This window comes from Pararge aegeria, chromosome 8 (assembly GCF_905163445.1).
Source record: "Pararge aegeria chromosome 8, ilParAegt1.1, whole genome shotgun sequence".
NCBI classification, from domain to species: domain Eukaryota; kingdom Metazoa; phylum Arthropoda; class Insecta; order Lepidoptera; family Nymphalidae; genus Pararge; species Pararge aegeria.
Window position 1 is genome coordinate 20,024,204 of NC_053187.1, and position 20,936 is coordinate 20,045,139.

At 43.7% G+C, this 20,936-nt stretch overlaps 1 protein-coding gene across 1 annotated transcript; it reads left to right on the top strand.

Annotated features, from left to right (window-relative positions):
• Window positions 1-1,490: 1,490 nt before the first annotated feature.
• Window positions 1,491-20,936, top strand: LOC120626052 (radial spoke head protein 3 homolog A; the record flags this gene model as incomplete). The annotated part of the gene is made up of 11 exons (XM_039893333.1): window positions 1,491-1,597; window positions 4,168-4,391; window positions 4,709-4,917; window positions 9,204-9,898; window positions 12,522-12,591; window positions 15,079-15,207; window positions 15,718-15,846; window positions 17,894-18,097; window positions 18,160-18,322; window positions 20,302-20,388; window positions 20,857-20,936. Coding segments are annotated over exons 1-11 (2,097 nt in total), but the record flags the coding sequence as incomplete, so codon positions are not given.

Genomic DNA, 20,936 nt, shown 5'->3' on the forward strand with positions numbered 1-20,936 from the left:
AAAGTAAACTATTACAAGCAAGCAAAAAAGGCTGTTTTTAATTCAATACTAAAGTATTTTATTACTAACCTAAAAAAAGAAGAAGGACCTCAATTCAACTTAAATGTTCTATGTTTTTTTTTGTATATTTGAACTCCTAATAATAAATAATTCTTTTTTGTTTGGTAGGTACGTTATACCTCAGAGGTGGTCCCGTTTTAATTTCGTGAAGAATTATTGGGGGGATCCTGGAGAAAGCGAGGGAACTCTTCAAATATTATAGTCACCTATAGCTATTCGAGAATTGCGTAGGTATGAGATTCGCGGTATGAGAGTAACGTCAAAACGAGCTCCGAGCAACCCCTTTTGCTACGAAAACGTAGAGATATCTACGAATCAGCTACGAGTCTTCTTTATACAAAGAAGTTTATTTATTCCTTTCAAAATATTATGTAGCATTGATTATTTATTAGTTTCCTAGAACTATCCAGCACTTGTCAAACTTTTTAAAATCAAATTAAAACGACTGAATCACTAAGACTCAAACGCCTTCTGAATTATTTTAGAACACGGTTCATGGCTGGAAAGCTCGAGGATTTCCTTTGATTTCGCTGGGATTCCCTAATCAGGTTCTGACTTAGTGGCAATGGGACCACCTCCAGGGTAGAACGCCGTTACCAGCAATCAAGGAATTTTCATGACTGGTCCGTATTGACCTTTTTTTATAATTCAGTGAGGTTAATTAAAGATATAAGTAGAAACAAATGTACAACCACCTCCGCCCGAAGAAGTTGGTTTAAAATTGCGCGACGGGCGAGGCACGATTACACCAGCTGCCGAGGATGCGTTTCGGCGCAGTTAAACTTGATCTCAGTTGAATGGTTAGTCTTGTAGGTGCAAAACATCAGTTATTCATTTCTTTATATAAATAATTCACTGACAAGTTGAAATGTGCATGCAGAGTACACAGCTGGCCGGTCTACGCGGCCACGACTCGAGCAGGCTGTTAGTCGTCGCCATGGCGACGCGGAGCGCGATCACTAGCGCTCTGGCGGCCGCCCCCCAGTCGCACGCTGCCGACCGGGCAGCGCATCGTGCTCAGGCAGACAGTGACTTCATCAACCGAGCAATAATCGATACGAGCGACGGAGTATCGACATGTGCGAGTGGAGGTGTATCCGGCAGTGACGGACACACGTGATTCCTTTTTCGAATGTGTCGTTGTCGTTTGTCATCGCGACATCGCGTGGGCGGATGTCAATTGTTGACGGACATTCAACTAGACTGCAGAATTTTATCATACCGCTGAAATTGGTGCAAAGAAACATCCTGAAACCATCCAGGAAGCCGCTGAAAGCAGTGTTTTAATAGTTTTGATGCGACTCGTAGATTCCAGTGCGTAGAGACCGGCATAACCAATAGCGACGGCAGTGCCGGAGTGCGGGTGGATGTGCGGATGTGCCGCCTGCTGATCGCGGCGTGCGAGGCGCGCGTGCTGCGGGCGCGGGGCCATGCGCGCGCTGCAGCTGGGCGCGGCGGGCGCGCGGGGCCCGTACACGTATGCTAGCACGCCGCGCGCGCTCTACAACAACGCCAAGCTGCGCCGCGACCCCTCCTGGTGAGTCGCCGGAGGTGTGCACGACCCTTAGGTCCCCTGCACCGAGGCGTCTTATTGCATGGTTGCACAAACAACGCCACCCAAGCATCTTCACGCATGTGGATTGATGCGCCTGAGCTCTTTTTTCATGCCAGTGTCGTTTATACGTAGGATGCGCGATGTTTTAAGAAGGAAAAGAGGAAAGATTTTTTGTTCGTTTTTTGGTTCGTTCTATGTACCCAATAGACTCCGAAAGTAGGTACTGGAGTGATTTTAAGCATTCCTTGGCCAAAAGAAAGCTACACCATCACGAAATAACATAGCCTATAATTTATTTTCAAAAAAATTAGATCCTTAAAAAAATTATCCCGATGTAGCAAAATTTTACCTCTAAAAATCATTACTGGCGAGCGCTGAGAACAATATTAATGATTCATAAAAAATATGTACTACATGATTAAAGTAACTACTATTATCTACCTATAAAAAGTCCACGTGAAAATATATTAAATATATATACTAACTAACGTAGTTAGCTCGCAATAGCAGCTTTTGTGTTCTAAGATTTTATCAAATCGCCGGTAGAAAAGTGGGTTACATTAGTTTCGCATTATCAATTTATATTTAAATAAATAGTTTTGTCATTAAAGGTATTTATGTAGCAGTATATTACTTTTAATTCATTCTAATTGGCATTTAATGTACGAGTTATCGCGAGTTTCAACACTTTTAAAGACTAGGTAGTAGGTACACCTAAACCAAACTGTTCTTTTTATAGATGCATTTAATTGGAAAAGTTATTTTTAATAACTAATTAGGTACACCTGATTTTCTTTTACAAGAATACACAACTAAAAATAAATGCAGAGCTACACCTAAATTATTCAATAAGTATAGGTGTAGTTCTCATTACTCTAATGTACTCGTAAAAACAGACGCGGCCCAATTCCGCAACAGCTAGTTATTCATAAATACGGTAGAATAATCGATGAGAAATAAATCTGGGTTCCATTTCTGGAGAAAAACATTTTAATGAGACAATTTTTTATATCGTTCATAGTGTTTTTCGTCATTCATCGCAGAATAGTTACTTTTGTCGTTTAACTAATACTTTGCAAAACGAGCGTAAGGAGCGGTTGGTCTACAGGGAAGCTCGGATTCATTCGATCGCAAAAGATTTCTTGTCCGCAAACTAGGCAAGGTCTTGCACTTTGTGCACTACGTCAGGGAGCCAATGTGCCCTTTAACAGAACTTTGGAAACCCCGTTTACCCCGGTAACTGTCCAATTTTGAAAACTTGCTCGTTGTATCTACCCTGGCGCGGCTTCTACAAGTGAGTAAACGATATAGAACAAGACGCAGGGAATCCCTGCACTCGAAAATAATGAACAAGGCAGTGAAATTTAGAAACCCTTACAAAAGTGGTTTGGACAGATCGACTGATAATGTTTTGAAAAGCCAAACATTTTCAGCTTCCTCTGTCGCTCGCCACCTAGGCCTCTTTGCTTTTGTCATCGACCCTCACTTTCGCGTAACAGACATAGCCGTCTCGTAACAGAACAGGTACCCACACCGTCATTAAGTGAAGTGGTGTACACTTCACAATAACGTGATTCAGCAGTTTCGGGGGAGCTGTTTGACGTCATCAGGCACTCGTCGTTTTGTTTGAAACAATCGATTATTTATTATTCGTTAGTGGAATTTATAGAGCTGCCGATGACAGTGATACCTGCCGGACGCCCGACGGGCATCGCCGGAATCATAATGGCGGCCGAACATGCACGCCGTGCAATCAATTCAGTGGCCCACTATAGCTAATAATACTCACTACACTACCTCACGTTTCCAAAGGAAGACTATGAGTCAACTTTGGGCGTTTTCTTGCTACACCAATGGAAAATTATATTATGAATAAAAATTAGATTTTAAATTCCCAACTCTACTTATATATAAGAGCGTGTTAAGTTGTAGTTTGAAACATAAATAGTTTTAACGTAAGTTATGGTTGTACAGATCGGTCAAAATGATTATTTCTATTGGCCGAAAATCCTTGAGCTACCGAAAAGCGTCTCACGCAGGGCTCTTCCGTAGGGTGACCAAGCAAACCAAATAGCAGAAATTATGAATTTATTGGAACTATATTATTAATTATTATAAACTTCATCCCTTCATCGTCAACATTAGCACACTGCTGGGCGCAGTCCTGCTCGGTCATAGATCTCTTATTACCGGGACCGCGATCCACGTTTACGTACTCTACGTAAATGTGAATCGCGATAGACACAACTTTAAATCTGGACTGGAACTGAGAACTCATAACAGAAAAATCCGATACCTATTTATTGTTAGCCCGAGCCGAATTGAGCCGGGGCCTCTCAACCCGTAGTTGAACGTGCTGACATAGAGAGTTGACGAGCGAACTTCATCCCGTATGTCACTCAAGCTGCTCAGAAACAGGTGACGAAACTCTTCAGCTGACAGCAAATAATAACTCTACCACAGTTGTTTCAACATTTGATGTTTAAATTACACGTTTTTTTGAATTAACGTTTAAAATAATTTCACAAGTTTTTTTTTAAATGACATTATAGTGGAGGGGGCCTCTTTCCTGCAGCAGGGAAGAAAGGGAAGGTAATTTTGCCAAACCAGCCAGATTACTGCGAACTACCCAACCATCGAGCTGTTTCGGAGCTCATCACATCGCCAAACTGTTTGAGCGATTTCTGCTGGGAAGCCTTGAGCTTTAGAAGATTAACAGCAGAGCATATCAAAGCTACTACGAGTAGTAGATGTGCGGCCTCATATGCGGACATCAGTGCGTTCTTCGCGTCGCCTTACTACTAATAGGATACAACGCCAAAATTGAATAGAACCTGTGGAAGACCTCAGTGCAGTATCTGGGATGCTACATGAACTAGAAACAGCGTAAGACCTCTACGGTCGATAACGCGACTAACCAAGCTCTGCTCTACTCACTCCTCACGGCTAACCTGAACACAAAAACTAAACTGAGTGTGTGCGGAGCCTAAAACCTACTTCTATTCTCGTTTACCGTTTACTTTCCCTGGTACGTTCTCTGCCCCACACGCCAGTATAAGCCACTCCAGGTCCAACAAAACACCTCATCGTCAGAGCTCAAATATACGTCCGCAATCCACACCCGACCGACCGTTCGAGAGCTTGTCGGCCACCACGCACTCACGCTGTTCGCTCGCGTATGCACCAACCTCCGTGCAGCCGCGCCTCGAGCGAGACCGCCGGAAGGGCGGGCCTGCCTGGCGCGTTCCTGCTACAAACGAAAACGAATCTTAGGCATCAATGGCGATGAATACGCAATCAGAGTACCACTAAATTTAAAATTGCTCACGCGTCCACTATTCCGGGCAAGGCGAGGCGAGGCCCAGCCTTGTTCATGGCGATCCTGTTTTTGTTAAAACCCGTATTTGTTGTTACATTCTCTCTGTGCTTTCACGTGCGGCGCCCGGCTTGAACCCAGCGCCGGCAGGGAGTCTCTAGTTGCGTGCGACCGTGAGTCGCGTCGCACCAGCTCCGTGCGGTCGCGCGTCTCCGGTCGGTGGCAGACGATGGTATCGCGCCCACCCTATGCTCGAAATATTCTAAAGTACCACAATTAAATATTATTTAACAATTCAACTTGAAAAATCTCCAGTACTAGTTATAAAACTTAAGAGTAGGCTTTTTATAACTCGTACTGGTAATTTGTCCCATTTAATATCATCTGCACACTTACTGCATACTCTGTACGAACGCTACTGAGTGGAGGATATGATTATCATATCTTCCCATCATCCCTTGCTAATTTTGCTTAACGAAACTGCTAGCCTTGTATGTATTTTAGTTACTTTTACAGAATATTATTATGGGGATTATAGTCCTGCAGAAGAGGGCTGTTTGTACAATATATAAAATGGGCCCAAGAGGAATAATTAAGAGATAAATTTATAGAAGTTAAAATAATGACAGCGCACAATTTGAAAATTTAATGTAATGTTCTTTGAATTTAAATTGTAAGCTATAGCAAAATCCTATGGATTATGTATAAGCCATACAAAAGCGTGTTTTTATTGCGCTTTTTAGCTTTAGTTTTAAGTTGATGAATGTAGTTTTCACTATCACAATGGAAACATAATAACATTATACCTATGTATGCACGCTCCATAAGTGTCCGTGATAAAGACCTACAAGAATCATGATTTTATGTAATTTGTAATAATGTAAATTTATTCACATTAAACCAACTGAATAGGTTTACAATAATTATTTTTAGCTTGGCAAAGTAAACAAGACGGCAAGTATGATTTAATAAGTGGGAGTTCCCACTTCCCAGTTCCCGACGGGGTTTATTTAAATTTGTAGCTATCATCATAGACTGCATCGTCAGTTAGTTAGCACAGGTGAGATTGCAGGCAAGCGCTAATAATCTTAGAAATTGATCTTAGAAGCCGTATTTTTAACTCCAATGCAAGTTTTTTTGAAGTAAATAAAAACTCCAACAAAAAGTCTTAACAACTAAAAAACCTATTTCAAAAAACACAAGAGATAGATAAGGCGAAAAGAAAGGCGATTGTCTTACACGCCCGCGTCTATCCAGATATCCATATCATGAAACCGACCTAACAGTGTGCAATTCAAGTCGAGTCGTTTGCTCTGTTTACAAATGTCAGACTGCACTTGGGAGTCTCACGAAGTCTGCCATTCATTCGAGATTTTGTGTTTGTCTGAATTTACCAGACGAAACAAATATCTATCTCTGCGTTTTATCTTGATCTTTATTTGATTTGTTCTAGTTGTTAAACTATTTTTTTCACACACATTTCGTATGTTACGAGACGTGTTTTTCCGGCCTATTACTCAACTAGCCATTATATTATGAATTAACTATATTATATACTAATTGTCATAAGGTATATTTACGTTAATTGCCGGATTTACCACGTAACAAGAGTAGCAATTGCTCCGGGCTCCGCGCGAAAGGGGCCCGCATAAAAACGTGAAACGTCTGCTACTAAGACAATCAAACAAGAGCTGAAAGAGATATGGCTGCTCTTTGCTTTTGAGTTCTTCAAACTGAGAAGTCTGATAGAGATTAAATAAAACAGTATTTGTTGAGTTTTCAAAACGCAATAACTTTTGAATGAATCAACCGATTTTCACGTTTAACTTTTGAATGAATCAACCGATTTCACGTTCTTGGCGGCGTTCGACATCGGTTTTAAAGCTTCATAAAGGATATCTAAGTTTGAATTGATCGAACTAGGAATTTTGAAGTGAATCCGCTGATCGATAAAGCCGTTAGAAAGTGATTCCAATAAAACTGTTTTAAATTTTTTTATTTTTGAGATTTCTCTAAATATTTTGGTTCGAATTGGTTAAAATTTTGGTGGAACTCTTTGGAACCTCGTTTAGTTCATTCCAATCGATCAAGCCGTTCAAAAGTTATAAGAGTGTCACACACATACATACATACATACAAACGCACACACACACACACACACACACATACAAATCCAGAGCAGATCAAGGGCTCTTTGAAAGAATTAGCTACGGGCCCCGCGCTTGGCACTACTTACGTTTGAATTCTATTCTGCCAATCCAAAATAATTTAAGTAACTAGTTATTTTTGTACGTAAATAATTTGTTGACCTCGACATTTGGCTATAAGGTACTGTTCCTTCACTAATAGCAGTGGATACCAAGCGGCGACTTGGAGTAGTTATGTTTTATTTACTGCATCAATATCGCGTGCTAGATCTGAGATTGAGATAACCGTTCTACTAACTGTGATTAGCATATTGCTATTAGCGCGAGAGGAGCATTGCCCTTAACCTTGAGCCGCCCTGAGGGTGGGTGAAGGGTCAAAGAGGGCTATCGCTGAGGGAGTTGGGGCGCGGGCCGTTTGGTCTTCGTCGCCCGGCAACCAGCGACCGCTGCCGCCGCGCAGGCGCGCTCACTCGCAGGGCGGCACAATCACTGTTTATTTTTATTTCTAAACCTCCGGCACCGCTGTCCCTTACACGTGCAGCTCATTGCAGACTGCCACAGGCGTCGTAATACTCTACTCAAGTCGTAACACTCGATGGAGTGTTATGATGTTATAAGACGACGGGTCGTTAGGTCTGTCTATTCCGTTGTAGCGCTATGGCGGTTTGTTGATAAATGTCTGATACACGATGGAAAATGATCAGGTATGCTTGAAGGACTTTCAGTCATACAATTGATATTAATATTGTCTGACTTTGAATTTCTACAGAAGCTTAGCTATCCTCTTGATTCTGCGATAACATGGCCTTAATAATGTTGCGGCCATGAAACAATTTGCACGCTACCCAACTCCTAGACAACTTGCGTTCCATATTTCGTGTCTGGGCTTAGTATTTTAAATGTTCAGAATAACTAGGTGCTTTATTTGTGTAATTGTTCACTGATTTTTGAACCGTTCCTTGGCCAACATAACTGAAACCAATGTTATAAAGGTATGTCGACTCACATCATCGCGGATGTTGGGTGTGTCCCATAAAATAAACTTATTTTAAATTCGAAATCTCTTTTATTTGTTTATTACCATCGTTTATGACCCATGTTCCACCGCTGAACTAAACTCGATGGGCACATAGATAGCTTTTATCCAGACAGCACCCGGGGGCCATTAACGCAGAAATTACACCACACAAAAGCCAAAAGTGACGATATCCAATTATCTCTAATGTCTCTTTGCTCTAGTGACTAGCAGGTGGCATATTTAGCTAGTTATTACTAGGTCCTTGGTTCGATTCCCGGGATGGGCCAAAGTCGTTTCTGTTAGGAAATCCCGGAATAACGACCATTGGCCCGGGCAATCCCTTAAGTGGTTATTATCCCTAACATCACGCTGCTTCATGTGCAATGCTCTAAAATTTCCTTTCCTTTGGGAAGGCGGCCCGCGCCCAGCTGTGTGGCATTCATGTACTGAAATGATTGATATTCCGTTGTTCGTATTAGATTTTACGATATTCTTCTTTCCTGTTTGAATGGAACTGATCCGATGAAGAATAGGCGCGACAGCCCGGAGAGATCTGGATTTTTATAATGTTCTCTGGGAGTCGCTGGGTGGCAGTCGGGCTTCCGGCTGATAGTCGCTGCAGCATGAATATTTTCATCTTAATACATTTTTTCAGCAGAAGAATGTAGGTATTCCAAAAGTGCTATTCAATATTTATAGCGGACCTTCTCAAGTGACAAATCAGAAGAAATCACGTTGAATTTATTTTTCTCACGAAATTATTGATATTAGGGTTATTATAGCTTTATTGTTTCCATGAAATGGTAAAATTCGCACGTACCGATTTATTCATTCCTCGTTTATCTATGGAATCCTAAAAATGAGGCGCGGGGAAACAACTTTCCTCCGCTATCGCGTCCTGCCTCCGCGCAGCACATCGACAAAACAAGATAACGAGCCGCGACAGATAGCGGCAGTGCCTCGGCGACGAACGCAGTGGAAATTACTCGTGGGAAATGCTTGGAGGCTGCGGGCCGCGCACGTTCCGTGCGATGATGTGGTCAGTGAACTTGAGCTCGAAGTGCGAACTCACAGGATATCTGCAGTATGGCACGTCGCGTTGTTTAGACTGAACCCTCGGCGGTCCACCCGCAGCCATCGCTTCGTTCGTGTTCGTCGTTCGCCGCAGTTGACCGCCGGCCGCGGGCGCGCGGCCTGCGCTTGCGTGTCGCAGCCGCGGACGCGGGGCGGGCGGCACTCGGCCGAGCGCCCGCAGCCATGCCGGCGCTCCAGCTGGCCGCGCACGCCTTCACGGTTATAAGCGGCTCGGGCGCGCCGCCGCCGCCAGTCGCGCGCCGCGTGCTCGCGGTGCGGCCGCAACAGCGCCCGGCCGCGCCCGACGCGCACTTCGCGCGCGCGCTCGACCTCAAGCTGCGCCGCCTCAAGCAGCGCGAGCGGCTGGCGGCCGGCCAGCGCCGCGCCGACGCTGACCGGCCGCGCTTCGTCACCACGGTGAAGACGGGCCAGTTCCTGCTGCCGCCGCCCGGCGCGCCCGCCCACCCGGGCCTGCACGCGCTGTACGCCGCGCGCGAGCCCGTCGTGTACGAGTACGCCAGCCGGCCCAAGCCGGTGGCCGCGCGGGCCCGGCGCTCGCTGCCCGGCAGCGGGGACCGGGTCCCGAACGGCGCGCCCGTGGCTCTCCGCGGCGATGAGCCCTCGCCCTCGGGCCCCGGAATGGCCTTCCGGGGCGTCCGAGCGTTGATCGCCGGCGTGGCGGGCGTTAGGCGCCTGCTCGAGCGACGGGACTGCGTGTTAGTACTCCCGCTTTCACAAAACAAACCGATCCCCGGTGGTACAGCGACCGAAGTCAATATCCGCAGGCCTCGACTAGTGTCCATAACCCGGCAAAACTGCGATTATTTCTGGAATAGTGTAATACCTACCGTTGGAGCATGCGGGTAAATTAATAATACGAAGGTATTAAGAAGTCAATACCGAGCACATACGTGGCTTATCTATGGTGGGGTCAAGCCACTAATAGCTGGGGTCGCCGCCGGCCTACTTCCGGGGGCGCTCCGCCGCGAGTTCAACCACCCTTGAGACATTGTAATAATATATCCAATCTTACCTGTATGTCTCTATAAATATTACGATTTTTTTCTTTTGGGCCAGCGAAGCGAGGTCAATATAGTGAACTTGGATAAAATAATATAATGTCAATCAGTCCGCCCACGCCCGTCCGTAGGTCTGCCAGAGTTATGCCAATGCACTTATCACAATGATCAACCCATTGCCAATTAGCAACCCACTACTGGGCATGCATTTCCGAATGAGAAGGATGTAGGCCGTTGTTTACCTCGCTAGATCATTATGGACAGCTCTCGAGCATAAGAAAACGTGGTGACCGTGCGGGAATTGTAACTCGGCCCCCCGAAAGTGAAGCCAAAGCCCTAACTTCTAGGCTATCACCACTTGAAAGTCGATTATTTTTAATGTTACATATTTTACAAATTAGTATTTAAAAAGTATTAACATACAATTAAAAAGTTTCAGAATATAAACGTCCCGCAAAGGGGTTTAAATAAAGAATGCAAGTGAATTTGTAAGAAAGTGCTAAGCTCAGCAAATGTCAATCCTATTTAAAAATGCATATTCAGTAGCCGTATTCCGTCACTTACGAGACGAGCGAACGTAGTAAAGCACAGGCGGACTCGTCGAAGCGTTGGGTCAGGATATAGTTACCTATTAAAATTAATAAATTTTGAAAATTATACTAGTAATAAAGATTTTTTAACTTGAAATATTTTTTGAGTATCGTTTGAAAGCTGATTTTAAGCCGAACACAAAATTTTTTTTGTTATTTTCAATCTACTTACCATTTATTCACGTTCTTATCTCGACGTACTGTGTTCGGGTATTTGCGTTAAGGGCCCGTGTCCCAGACTGATGACAAATGCCCAAATGGCATTAATATCTATCTCAAAATCAGCTTTCAACATATTATAATTCTATTCATGATACCAGCAGGAAGTGGGTATTCATGGGCACTCCTGTGCATAGACAACCAATACCCAGTTCCAGCTCGGCTCAGCGATCGAAACCTTCGATCGTGAAGGCCCCCAGAAATACAATCCACAAGAGATTAGATTTCTAGCCCGGGGCGCAACTATCGATTCTACTTATTTATATTTATAGAGCCGATTGGCGAAGTCTGCAGCGACCCAGCTGTCTGAGCCCAAGGCTGTGGTTTAGATTCCCAAAACTTCAGTGGCTGGGTGCTTATCGGTATATTATAAGTATTTATCCAGCCATTTAGTCATCTTTGTACCCATAACACAAGCGACGCTTACTTTGGGGCTAGATGGCGATGTGTGTATTGTCGTAGTATATTTTTATTTTATTTATCCAAATAAAAATCACGTTTTGAGTAAAGTGAAGCTAGAATATCCATTTCAATTTGATCACATGGGTTTTGCACATGAATTTAAAATTAGTTTAGCATACAGTTACATAAAATCCAGAGCAGGCTGAAAACAATTAAGAAATAATAAATCCTAACTTGCCATTAAGGAATTGCGACATGTATGTACATCGAATCGCAGATATCGCATGCAAGCATAAGTCTTGCATACTCGTAGAGTTTCGTGTTTAACTGTATCTCGGTAATCGTCCCCTGCGATACAAATTCTTATAGACTCCAGCCTGTCATACTATCACAACTTATTGCAGGGCTAGAGGCGACTATTTGCAAGTTACTGAGGATTTCTGATCACACGAACTTTGTGTAATGGCACGTCCCGTTGCAAACGAAGCATCGTGCTCGTGTGTGGCGACTAGTATTGAAGCGATTGGCGTGCAATCGATCGTTGCGACGAATCGACCGTAAATGGAACACTTTACCGTTAGGGTCATTACTATTCTTTAACGTTACTAACCAAGCATACTGAAACATTCAGCCATCGTCTGTATACCTGGTGAAGTCACTCGACGGGCGATAGAGACTTATTTGCTTCGAATATATCTACTTGATGAATTGAGAAATGATGAGTTCTGAAGGAGAACCGAAGTTATTAACCCCGTAACTTCATGAGTTGTGGATCTAAAGTAGCCACGAAAGGAGCACATTATCAACATCGTCATGTTAACCGATGGGTGTCCACTGCGCATATTGGGATTCTACTAAAAATACTTTTAGTATAATTCCAATATGCGCAGTTTAATTGTCCTATAGGTCGTTTGTAGGTGTCATCATCCACGGTCCTTTTGATCCCACCCAAAACAGAATGAATAGCTTTTGGAAGTGTACTAGATCTTTGTGGTGTGCAGACGACCACTATACTAATACTAGAGCCGCGTCCGGCTGTGTGAGTGCGGCTATCACTTTGTGCATCGTGTTTGCAGCGGCAGCTTGACGACGGGCGCGACGGGCGCGACGGGTGCGACGAGTTACTCCAACCTGATGCATGACAAGCGCGTGGTGCGCGGGAGCACTTTTGGATCCCATCCGCAAGCCGCCGTGAGTAGCGACTTGTGCATTTTTTTAAGGTAGATTAAGAAGAAGTGTATACAGATACACTGTGCCTCATCTGGAAAACAGAATATCGTGTTGCACTTCGTTTTGAGTACTATATGCAGCACAAATAGTCGTTGAATTATTTTTTGTTTTATGGTTTCCACGAATGCTATCGACGTTTTAGCAAGAGTTATTTTGTACCTAATCCTTTTATTTTTCGTCCACTACCGGTTAGCGTTTGCCCAGCAATCCAACCCGGTGTTAAATGAAGACGCAGTCTAGATGGATGCGGGCGAGTCTGTTAGGGGTACGACAATTATAACAAACCTAATAAATACGCCTCGTTGTACCGCGGCGGCGCTGGATCGCTCGGCGGCCGCGACACGCCTTTTCGGTGGTCTTGTCTACGACCACGGCAGGTACCCGAGTGGTAGTCAGAGAAGATTCAGAAATTATAATATGCTAAATTCGCCTTGCTGGGAACCTTATTATTATTTATATAATAACTTAATTTCTACATAGAAAAATAAATATAAAGACCTCATCTTTTTTGTCATCATGCAATTGCGAAAAATATCATTTTCGCCATAAACACATAATTAACTGCAGACAATATCGGAATAATAAAAGCATTTCTCTAAAGTTTACTGCAAAAGACGTCTAGCTGCGCCCCGCGGTTTTATCCGCGTCATCACAAATCTGCGACAAAACAAACGAGCTACTAATGATCGCGGCAACAAACACGTGCAAACAAACATTGAACCTTTATTAGCAAACCTTTAGAACAAATCCCTTAATAGCCTTTAACCTTATTGAAGCCTCAATTACGTAGACATTGGTGTGCCGTCTACGTGAAATTGAAAGCATAGAGGTTCCCAGTCACGTTCACGTTTGCCCCGCGTGTATGGACCCCTTAACATAACTGGAGCTGTCAGTCTGGTGGAGAGATTAGCCGCCCGTGTCGGCTCCGATGTGTCCTCGCGGGACTATCATGAGTGCTAATGTATGCTAATGTGTGCTAATGTCGCGGAACGTAGTGTGGCGCGCTGTCGCATGCGGGCGGGACACACGACTCGATACAATGATCTCACAACAAATACAATTGAATTGTAGTTCCGATAAATTTCTAGTGCTTTTAACTTTTCTCTCCTGTTTACAGAACCACCACTCTTTATTGTCAAGTTACATCCCGTTCTATTGTATCCATAGAGGGGTACTTGGCAGAGGCGACATGACAGCTAGGGATATAGGTTTTTGTATAACTGTCATCCCCTAACAGATTAGCCCGGGGCTAAGATCTTAGACTGCATCCTCTGCATCCTCACCGAACCGAACCGAGAACCGTTGGCTTCTTCGCAGTTATTAGGAAATATATCGCGTCCCTCAAAAGTACGATTGAAAGTAGCTAGTAGTAACAGAAAGAACACCCAGCTAACTTATTTTTCGGGAACTCTCGTAGCTTTAGTTTAAAGGTACGAATGTAGTTATCCATCATCTCGCTACTATGTGCAATTTTGACATTACTTAGTATTTTCAACCGACTTTAAAAAATGAGGAGGCTCTCAATTCGCCAGACTGTATGTTGGTGCAGATAGATAGATAGATATGGGAAGAACGGTCATTTTGAAACACAGGTTTTCAAACTAATTCAGGATTCCAAATAATTTTGTAACTGCGTATCTTTTTATGATGACTCTGTAAAGTTATTTCAGCCATAGTTCTCAAAACATCAGGAAACTCTTATGTGCGGAAAGAAAGATTTTCATTATGATGATACTGTAAAGTCGGGTAGGCTTAGTGCGCGGCTCTCATGCCAAGTATTAATACAGACAGACAGACAGTATGAAGACAGTCAGTTCGCGCAGTGGGCAGCGACCCTGCTTTCTGCGTCCAAGGCCGTCGGTTCGATTCCCACAACTGGAAAAAAATGATTTCGTGATCAACATGACTGTTTTTCAGTGTCAGGGTGTTTATCTGTATATTATAAGTGTTTATTATTGTGTTTTATATTCATAAAATAATATTCATAAAATAATATTCATCAGCTATCTTACAATCCACAACTCAAGCTACGCTTACTTTGGGGCTAGATGGCGATGTGTGTGTGGTCGTAGTATAGTAGTGGTTGTCACCGTGTATTTGCATTAAGGGTCAAATGCGGTCACGGATTGCTACAGTAACAGCAAATAAGACTTTAATCGGTTACGGAGTATTATGGCGACCAAATAAAGAACAATTAGGTATATAAAGATGCTCACACGCACACATCACCCCACATGTAATGATAAGTCCTATTTACAATTCTGCATTAGTAGAGTAACACCTGTAGAACTGGAACATTCCATCAACGTCATTAACATATTCAGTTTTCGCACTTTGGAGATATCCACCGGGATTCATGAAAGGTTAACAATGATTGTGAACTCTGGCAAGGTTCTTCCAGTGCAGCAGCTCGCCGGCGTGTCACACTAACCCCTCCCTCGCTCGCAGGGCGACGCGCCGGGCGGCGCCGCGCGGTCGCGCCGGCTGCGCGCGCGCCGGCCCGGCCGCGCCACCACGCCGCCGCCCGCGCCCGGACGCCGCCACCTGCGCGCGCAGACCGACCACTACCTGGAGGAGGTACCCGCACACACTCGCGAGTGCCCGACCGATTCGCCCGCGGTGCTCAATCTCGACCGCCACGCTCGTTTCTACCGCAAAACAACATTGCTGTGTTCCGGTGCGACAGCGTGGCTGCCGGTTTGATTCCCACCGCCTCAGCTCGACGGACACAGCGTCACTCTGCAGGCCTCATAATCCGATGGAAAGCTTCGGCACGAACGAAAAGGGATCAGTCGCAGCACCGACAGCTTAGCGTGCTCCCCGAGGCACGGTCGTGAAGTACCTACCGCCAATTACCAAACAATACCCAATACATACCATTCACTATACCGACGCGGGGATCGAACCAGGACGTGATGTGATGGTGAAAACACGAACGAGGCAGTTAGGCACCGTTATAAGTCTTTTATAAGCAGACATGTTTTCAAACATTCCATTCTCTACTCATGAATTTAAATAATCCATAAACACGTAAGTAGCGAGTAGGGAGCGCGAGTGTCGGCGCTGCAGCATCGTGGCGTGTTGCAGCTGTTCGCCAAGGGGCAGGAGCTGGAGGCGGGCGTGCAGACGGAGCTGTCGGCCGAGCGGCCCGCCACGCCGGCCTACGCGCCCGCCGCCAGTGGCGCCGACGCGCACACGCAGATATACGCCGGGGACGTGAGTCGACAGCGGACCATGTCTGCCTCCCTCTCCTCGACCTCGGCGCTGCCAGTCGCCTAGCATTCAAAAATAACCTACGACTGACATTCGTATTTAAACAAATAACTACGGGACAATCCTTCAGACAAAAACTACACGGCTGCATTTCTGATGATTTTTTTCTTCTCCCACAACTTTATCTCCGAGCATTGTCGCACAAGTGGAAATAATATCCGAATCACACAGAATGAAGAACATGCAGAATCCTTAGTCAGCCATTATTGCATGCAGTGCATTATGTCCAAAAAACGCCCCGAGCACGTCTCACTTCACCCCCGTGGAATGTTGCTGGCTCACAAACTTTTCCCATTTTCCTGTCAACTGCTAAATTAATGAAGTGACTAGTGCTCGAGAAACACTAATAAAGTGCAGTGGCTTTGATGCTTCAATATTAGTTGTGTACACGGCTTCTGTATGTTTTTAATCCTTTGATCCAAATAATACGTGCAATAATAACCGGGGCTAAAAGTTCTCCTATGCCCTGTGGTCGTGCTTTGGCAGGTGAACACGTTCATATATTATGTATTGTCGTGACTACAATCGGGGAATGTATTGTACACCCTCATACACCCGCACCGACGCAGCGTCACAGCACTAAATCGTAGCTCCAGTTACACCGACATAAAACACCTAACACGGCCAAATTACTTCGTTCTCGAAGTGCATCGGGTTATTTCTTTTTTAAGTATATGTATTGTATCATAAGTCCTTAGGTGAATAGAATTTCCTAATAACAACATCATCTTATGTACACCTCTATAAAGTTAGTTCAAATAATATGTTAGCATAAAATCAATCACATTCTGTATTCACTAGTATCACTGTGTATAATAAACTGTAAACTGTAAACAATATTCTATCAAAAGATAGGCATAACCAAAACAAATCATAAATACTCATTTTCATTTATCTTGTACATCTCAACATGTATCTACACAATCAAAATATTTCCATCACAATATTAATCTCAAACAATTTAGCCTTTTGCCTTCAGTCCAACTTTATTTAAATATAGGTACTAACTAGTAATTGTATTTCTAATCAATCTCTGTCATTGACATTGTTAGTCACATTTAGTCACTGAAACCGTACAGTCTAAGTATGCCAAAGCAATTGGCATACTTAGACTGTACGGTGATCACTTACCATCAGGTGACCCACTGGCTCGTTTGCCCGCTATTAATATTAAAAAAAAAAAAAAATTATAATGCGACTAAAATATAATTTGCAACATTAATTTATTTTATTTTATTATTTCTTAAGATAATTTTTAAGAACTTCTCTCAACATCATACTGAAAGATTACTGACCTAACCTTACCCACAAAATTTAGCTGAGTCACAGACCACATTTCCTTATGTAGAAATTCACCAAGCCGGGTTGCTTTGTTTCCAGAGTATTTCTGTTTTAACACATAGCAGCAAATAGTTGAGGCATCGTCATAAACATCAAACCGTTTACTATGTCCATATTTGATGGGGATGTCCAATTGTATAAAGCAACCTCTGCAACATATACTGTCTGTATCAAATTATGCTAGGTTTCCATATATGATACCAAAGAAGCCCTAGAGATATCAGAGATATACCTATCTCGTGCAACATAAGTACCACCATAGTACTAACAACTTTTAACCACTCCATCACCAGTATATAAGACTTTTTCCGCCACAACATTATTTCGTTAAGTATATCATTTCCATTATAAATCATTTATTCCCTGACTGTAAAGTTCTATTACAATACTTTTAATCTCCTTGTTTACTTGTTTTTCCCGCCAATCGATCTCTTCCAACTCGCGTCACATGCTACGCCATAGATCATCTCTTTGAGAATCGAGTGAAGGCCATTATTCTATTTTCAAAAGCACTCTGCAAAATACTATCAATGAGTATACAAACTATGGTTCGTTAATATATTTAGTATAATTATCGAGTTTAGCTTGGAGATAGTGCTGTAGTTCCCTACTTCCTAACACACGCGTCCCCGTGTGTCGCTCGTCGCAGCTGTTCGACTTCGAGCTGGAGGTGCAGCCGCTGCTGGAGCAGCTGGTGGGCGGCGCGGCGCGGCAGGCGCTGGCGGAGGCGGCGCAGGAGGAGGAGCTGGCGGCGCTGCGCGAGCAGCAGCGGCGCTTCCGCGAGCTGCGCGACGCCGAGCTGGCCGAGCGGCAGCGCCTGGCCGCGCAGCACGCGCGCCTGGCGCGGGAGAAGGTGCGTGCGCGCGCACGGGCCCGTGTGGCGGTGCGCGCGCGGTCTCACGTGGCGGTGCGCAGGCGCGGCGCGCGGGCGAGGCGCGGGCGGCGCGCGCAGCGGGCGAGCAGGCGCGCGCGCGGGCGGCGGGCGCGGCGCTGGTGCGCGGCTACGTGGCCGAGCTGCTGCCGTCGCTGCTGGCCGGCCTGCGCGACGCGGGCCACCTGCTGCGACGCCTGCAGACAGGTAGGCCCGACCCCATAAGCATTTATGTGTATTTCTCATAACAATTGCATCAGTGAGTTTAATCCCGGGCTCCATTGCGAGGAACAGCAGGACCTTGCAAAAAGAAGTGTGTGCGTGTAACCTTTACGGGCGATTGAAGTGAAACTTTTATTATTTCTTATTGATGAAAGAGTAAAATGTTCCTGGGACTGCGTCATTTCATCTAATATTCACTATTTCGTTTTATATTCTATTTAAAATTCATTAATATCACTTTCACATTTTTGCATGACTCATAAGCGAAGCGTTGAGGTGAAGCTGTACTCCCCCTATATGAAAGTCAAGAACTTTCGAAACTAAAAATGATTGTATTTTTCTCACGTTGCACTTATAGAATAATTATCATATACTCGTATATATCAAGAAAAAACATTCGTTTAAACGTATTCGATATCTTTAAAAAATAATTATTTTGTTTAACAAAAAAAAATTAAATTGCAAAATATTTCAAGACGTCCGGATGTCTGTCCGTATGGATCTGGCACTCTCACGACCGTAAAAAAAAAACGTAACAAAGTTTTTTTTAAAAGCTACATAATCGCAGCCCGCTGCTTTTTAAAATCTCGGGGTAATTCGATGTCGTTTAATTACAATTAATAAAAACTAACAAAAAATTAAATAGTCTTTAGTGTGTCTCTTATGAAAATCCGGTTCGTTCACAATGCTTGCGAACTATTGTGTTGCTTTATTTCGAGAATGGCGCAAAATGTTAACTGTTAAGTATATTTTTTTTATTCCACCTACGTCATTGACTGATAGCAAATGATAATTTAAAAAAAAACAGATGACTTGCTCCAGCGCCCGCATGCGGTGAAAAGTTTAATGTTCTTTTTCAGTGAAAAATGAGATTATGAGGCGTGCACTTTGGATTTTCCAAATTTAATTTTTTTATTAATATTTTCACTTGTTAAATAGAATTATTCAGAGTAGAAAATGGAAGGTTAGATCAGCACATGTTAATATAATCTTGTCATTAAATATTATAGAAAGTCTCAATCGTCAGAGAATTTATAAATAATTTATATTTAGTATGTTTAGAAATTTTCAAAAAATTTAAAACTGCACAATTTTTATACACTATGCTATTCACAATTGATCCGTTCGAAAATATTGGAAATAAATAATCCTCATTGATTCTGATATTTGCTACTAGCTGGCGTATAAGTCAAGAAGCGTGGAGTATATGACATATTAAGTATATGTCATATACTCCACCAACAACCAATCCAAATTATTAATTTTAAATAGCGGAAACTACACAGTCGTCTGACGTAAGCGTTACTTCCGTCGGAAAAAAATCTCAGGCACTATCTCAGACCTAGTCGTGCCTAAAGAAGATTTACTTCGAAAACACAACGGCGTAAAGTAAGGCCTATGCCTACAACTTGCCCTATGTTCTACTAAGATCATGCCGAATTGACCTGCACCTATAAAGAAAATGAAAAAATTTAAAAAATTGAAAAAATTGAAAATTGCACCTATAAAGAGATGTTAAATTATGCAAAAATAATAAATATTCAAAACACAATCTATTCTGTAATCTGTCTCTCTAATTAATATTCGTATGCATTCGTACCTACTACAATCCCAGCTCTCTGACTCCCTAGAAACAAATCCTCCCCAACATCTGAACGCCTGCTTCTTGTTTCAGTTAGGTTAGGTTTAAAGACATTTATTCTTATAAAAAGACCTAAGACACTTACATAGGAAACTTAATTTTCTATAATAAATTAATACACTTCGCCATTAGACTAAACTAAATTCAATTTAAAAAAAATATATTATCTACTCATTCAATGTATTCGTCTTTAGATTTAATTTAATTAAGCCAGATTAAACGATTTCTGCTGCACTACTTCTGCGCATTGCAAATAATAGGACTTGACTCAGCATTATAGGAAATATAAGTAATATTTTAACAGCTTCAAATTATTTCTCAGGTGTAGAAGAAGAGTTCATGCCGTGGCTGGTAGACGAGGTCTCCCATGAAATCGAGTCCATCATCACGAGCAGAGATGTCCTCACGGGTATATTACATATCATGTTATTTATTTAGGGAATTCGTTCAATATGCGGGCAAGCTGGCCGAACCCTTCACGGCCGACAATTCACGAATCCAAAAGCTATCTCATCAGCAAAAATGTGACAAAATCGTGCAGAACAAATTCACGGCAACTCCTACTCGTGGTGCGATCCCAACGGGATAAAGAATGTATATACCTACTTATCATCATCATTACCACACGGTGGACATCCCCCAATGGGCGTCCACTGTCTTGTGCCACTCGGGTCCAGCGCGGCGGCCCCCTGCGATTCGCTCGATGTCACCCATCCACCCCGTCGGGAGTCTAGCACGCTGCGTTTACCGGTGCGTGGTCACCATTCCAGCACTCTGCTATGCGCCGCACCCATTGCCACTGCAGTTTCGCGACCCGTTGAGAGAATGCAAGCATAGGTGTGTGCGTGGCCGCGGCATAACCGTGTGACGCTTGCAGACATCGTGCGCGGCGTGCTGGCGGCGCGCGCGCAGGTGCCGGGCGCGCCGCACTCGCCGCCCGCCTCGCCCTCCGCCTCG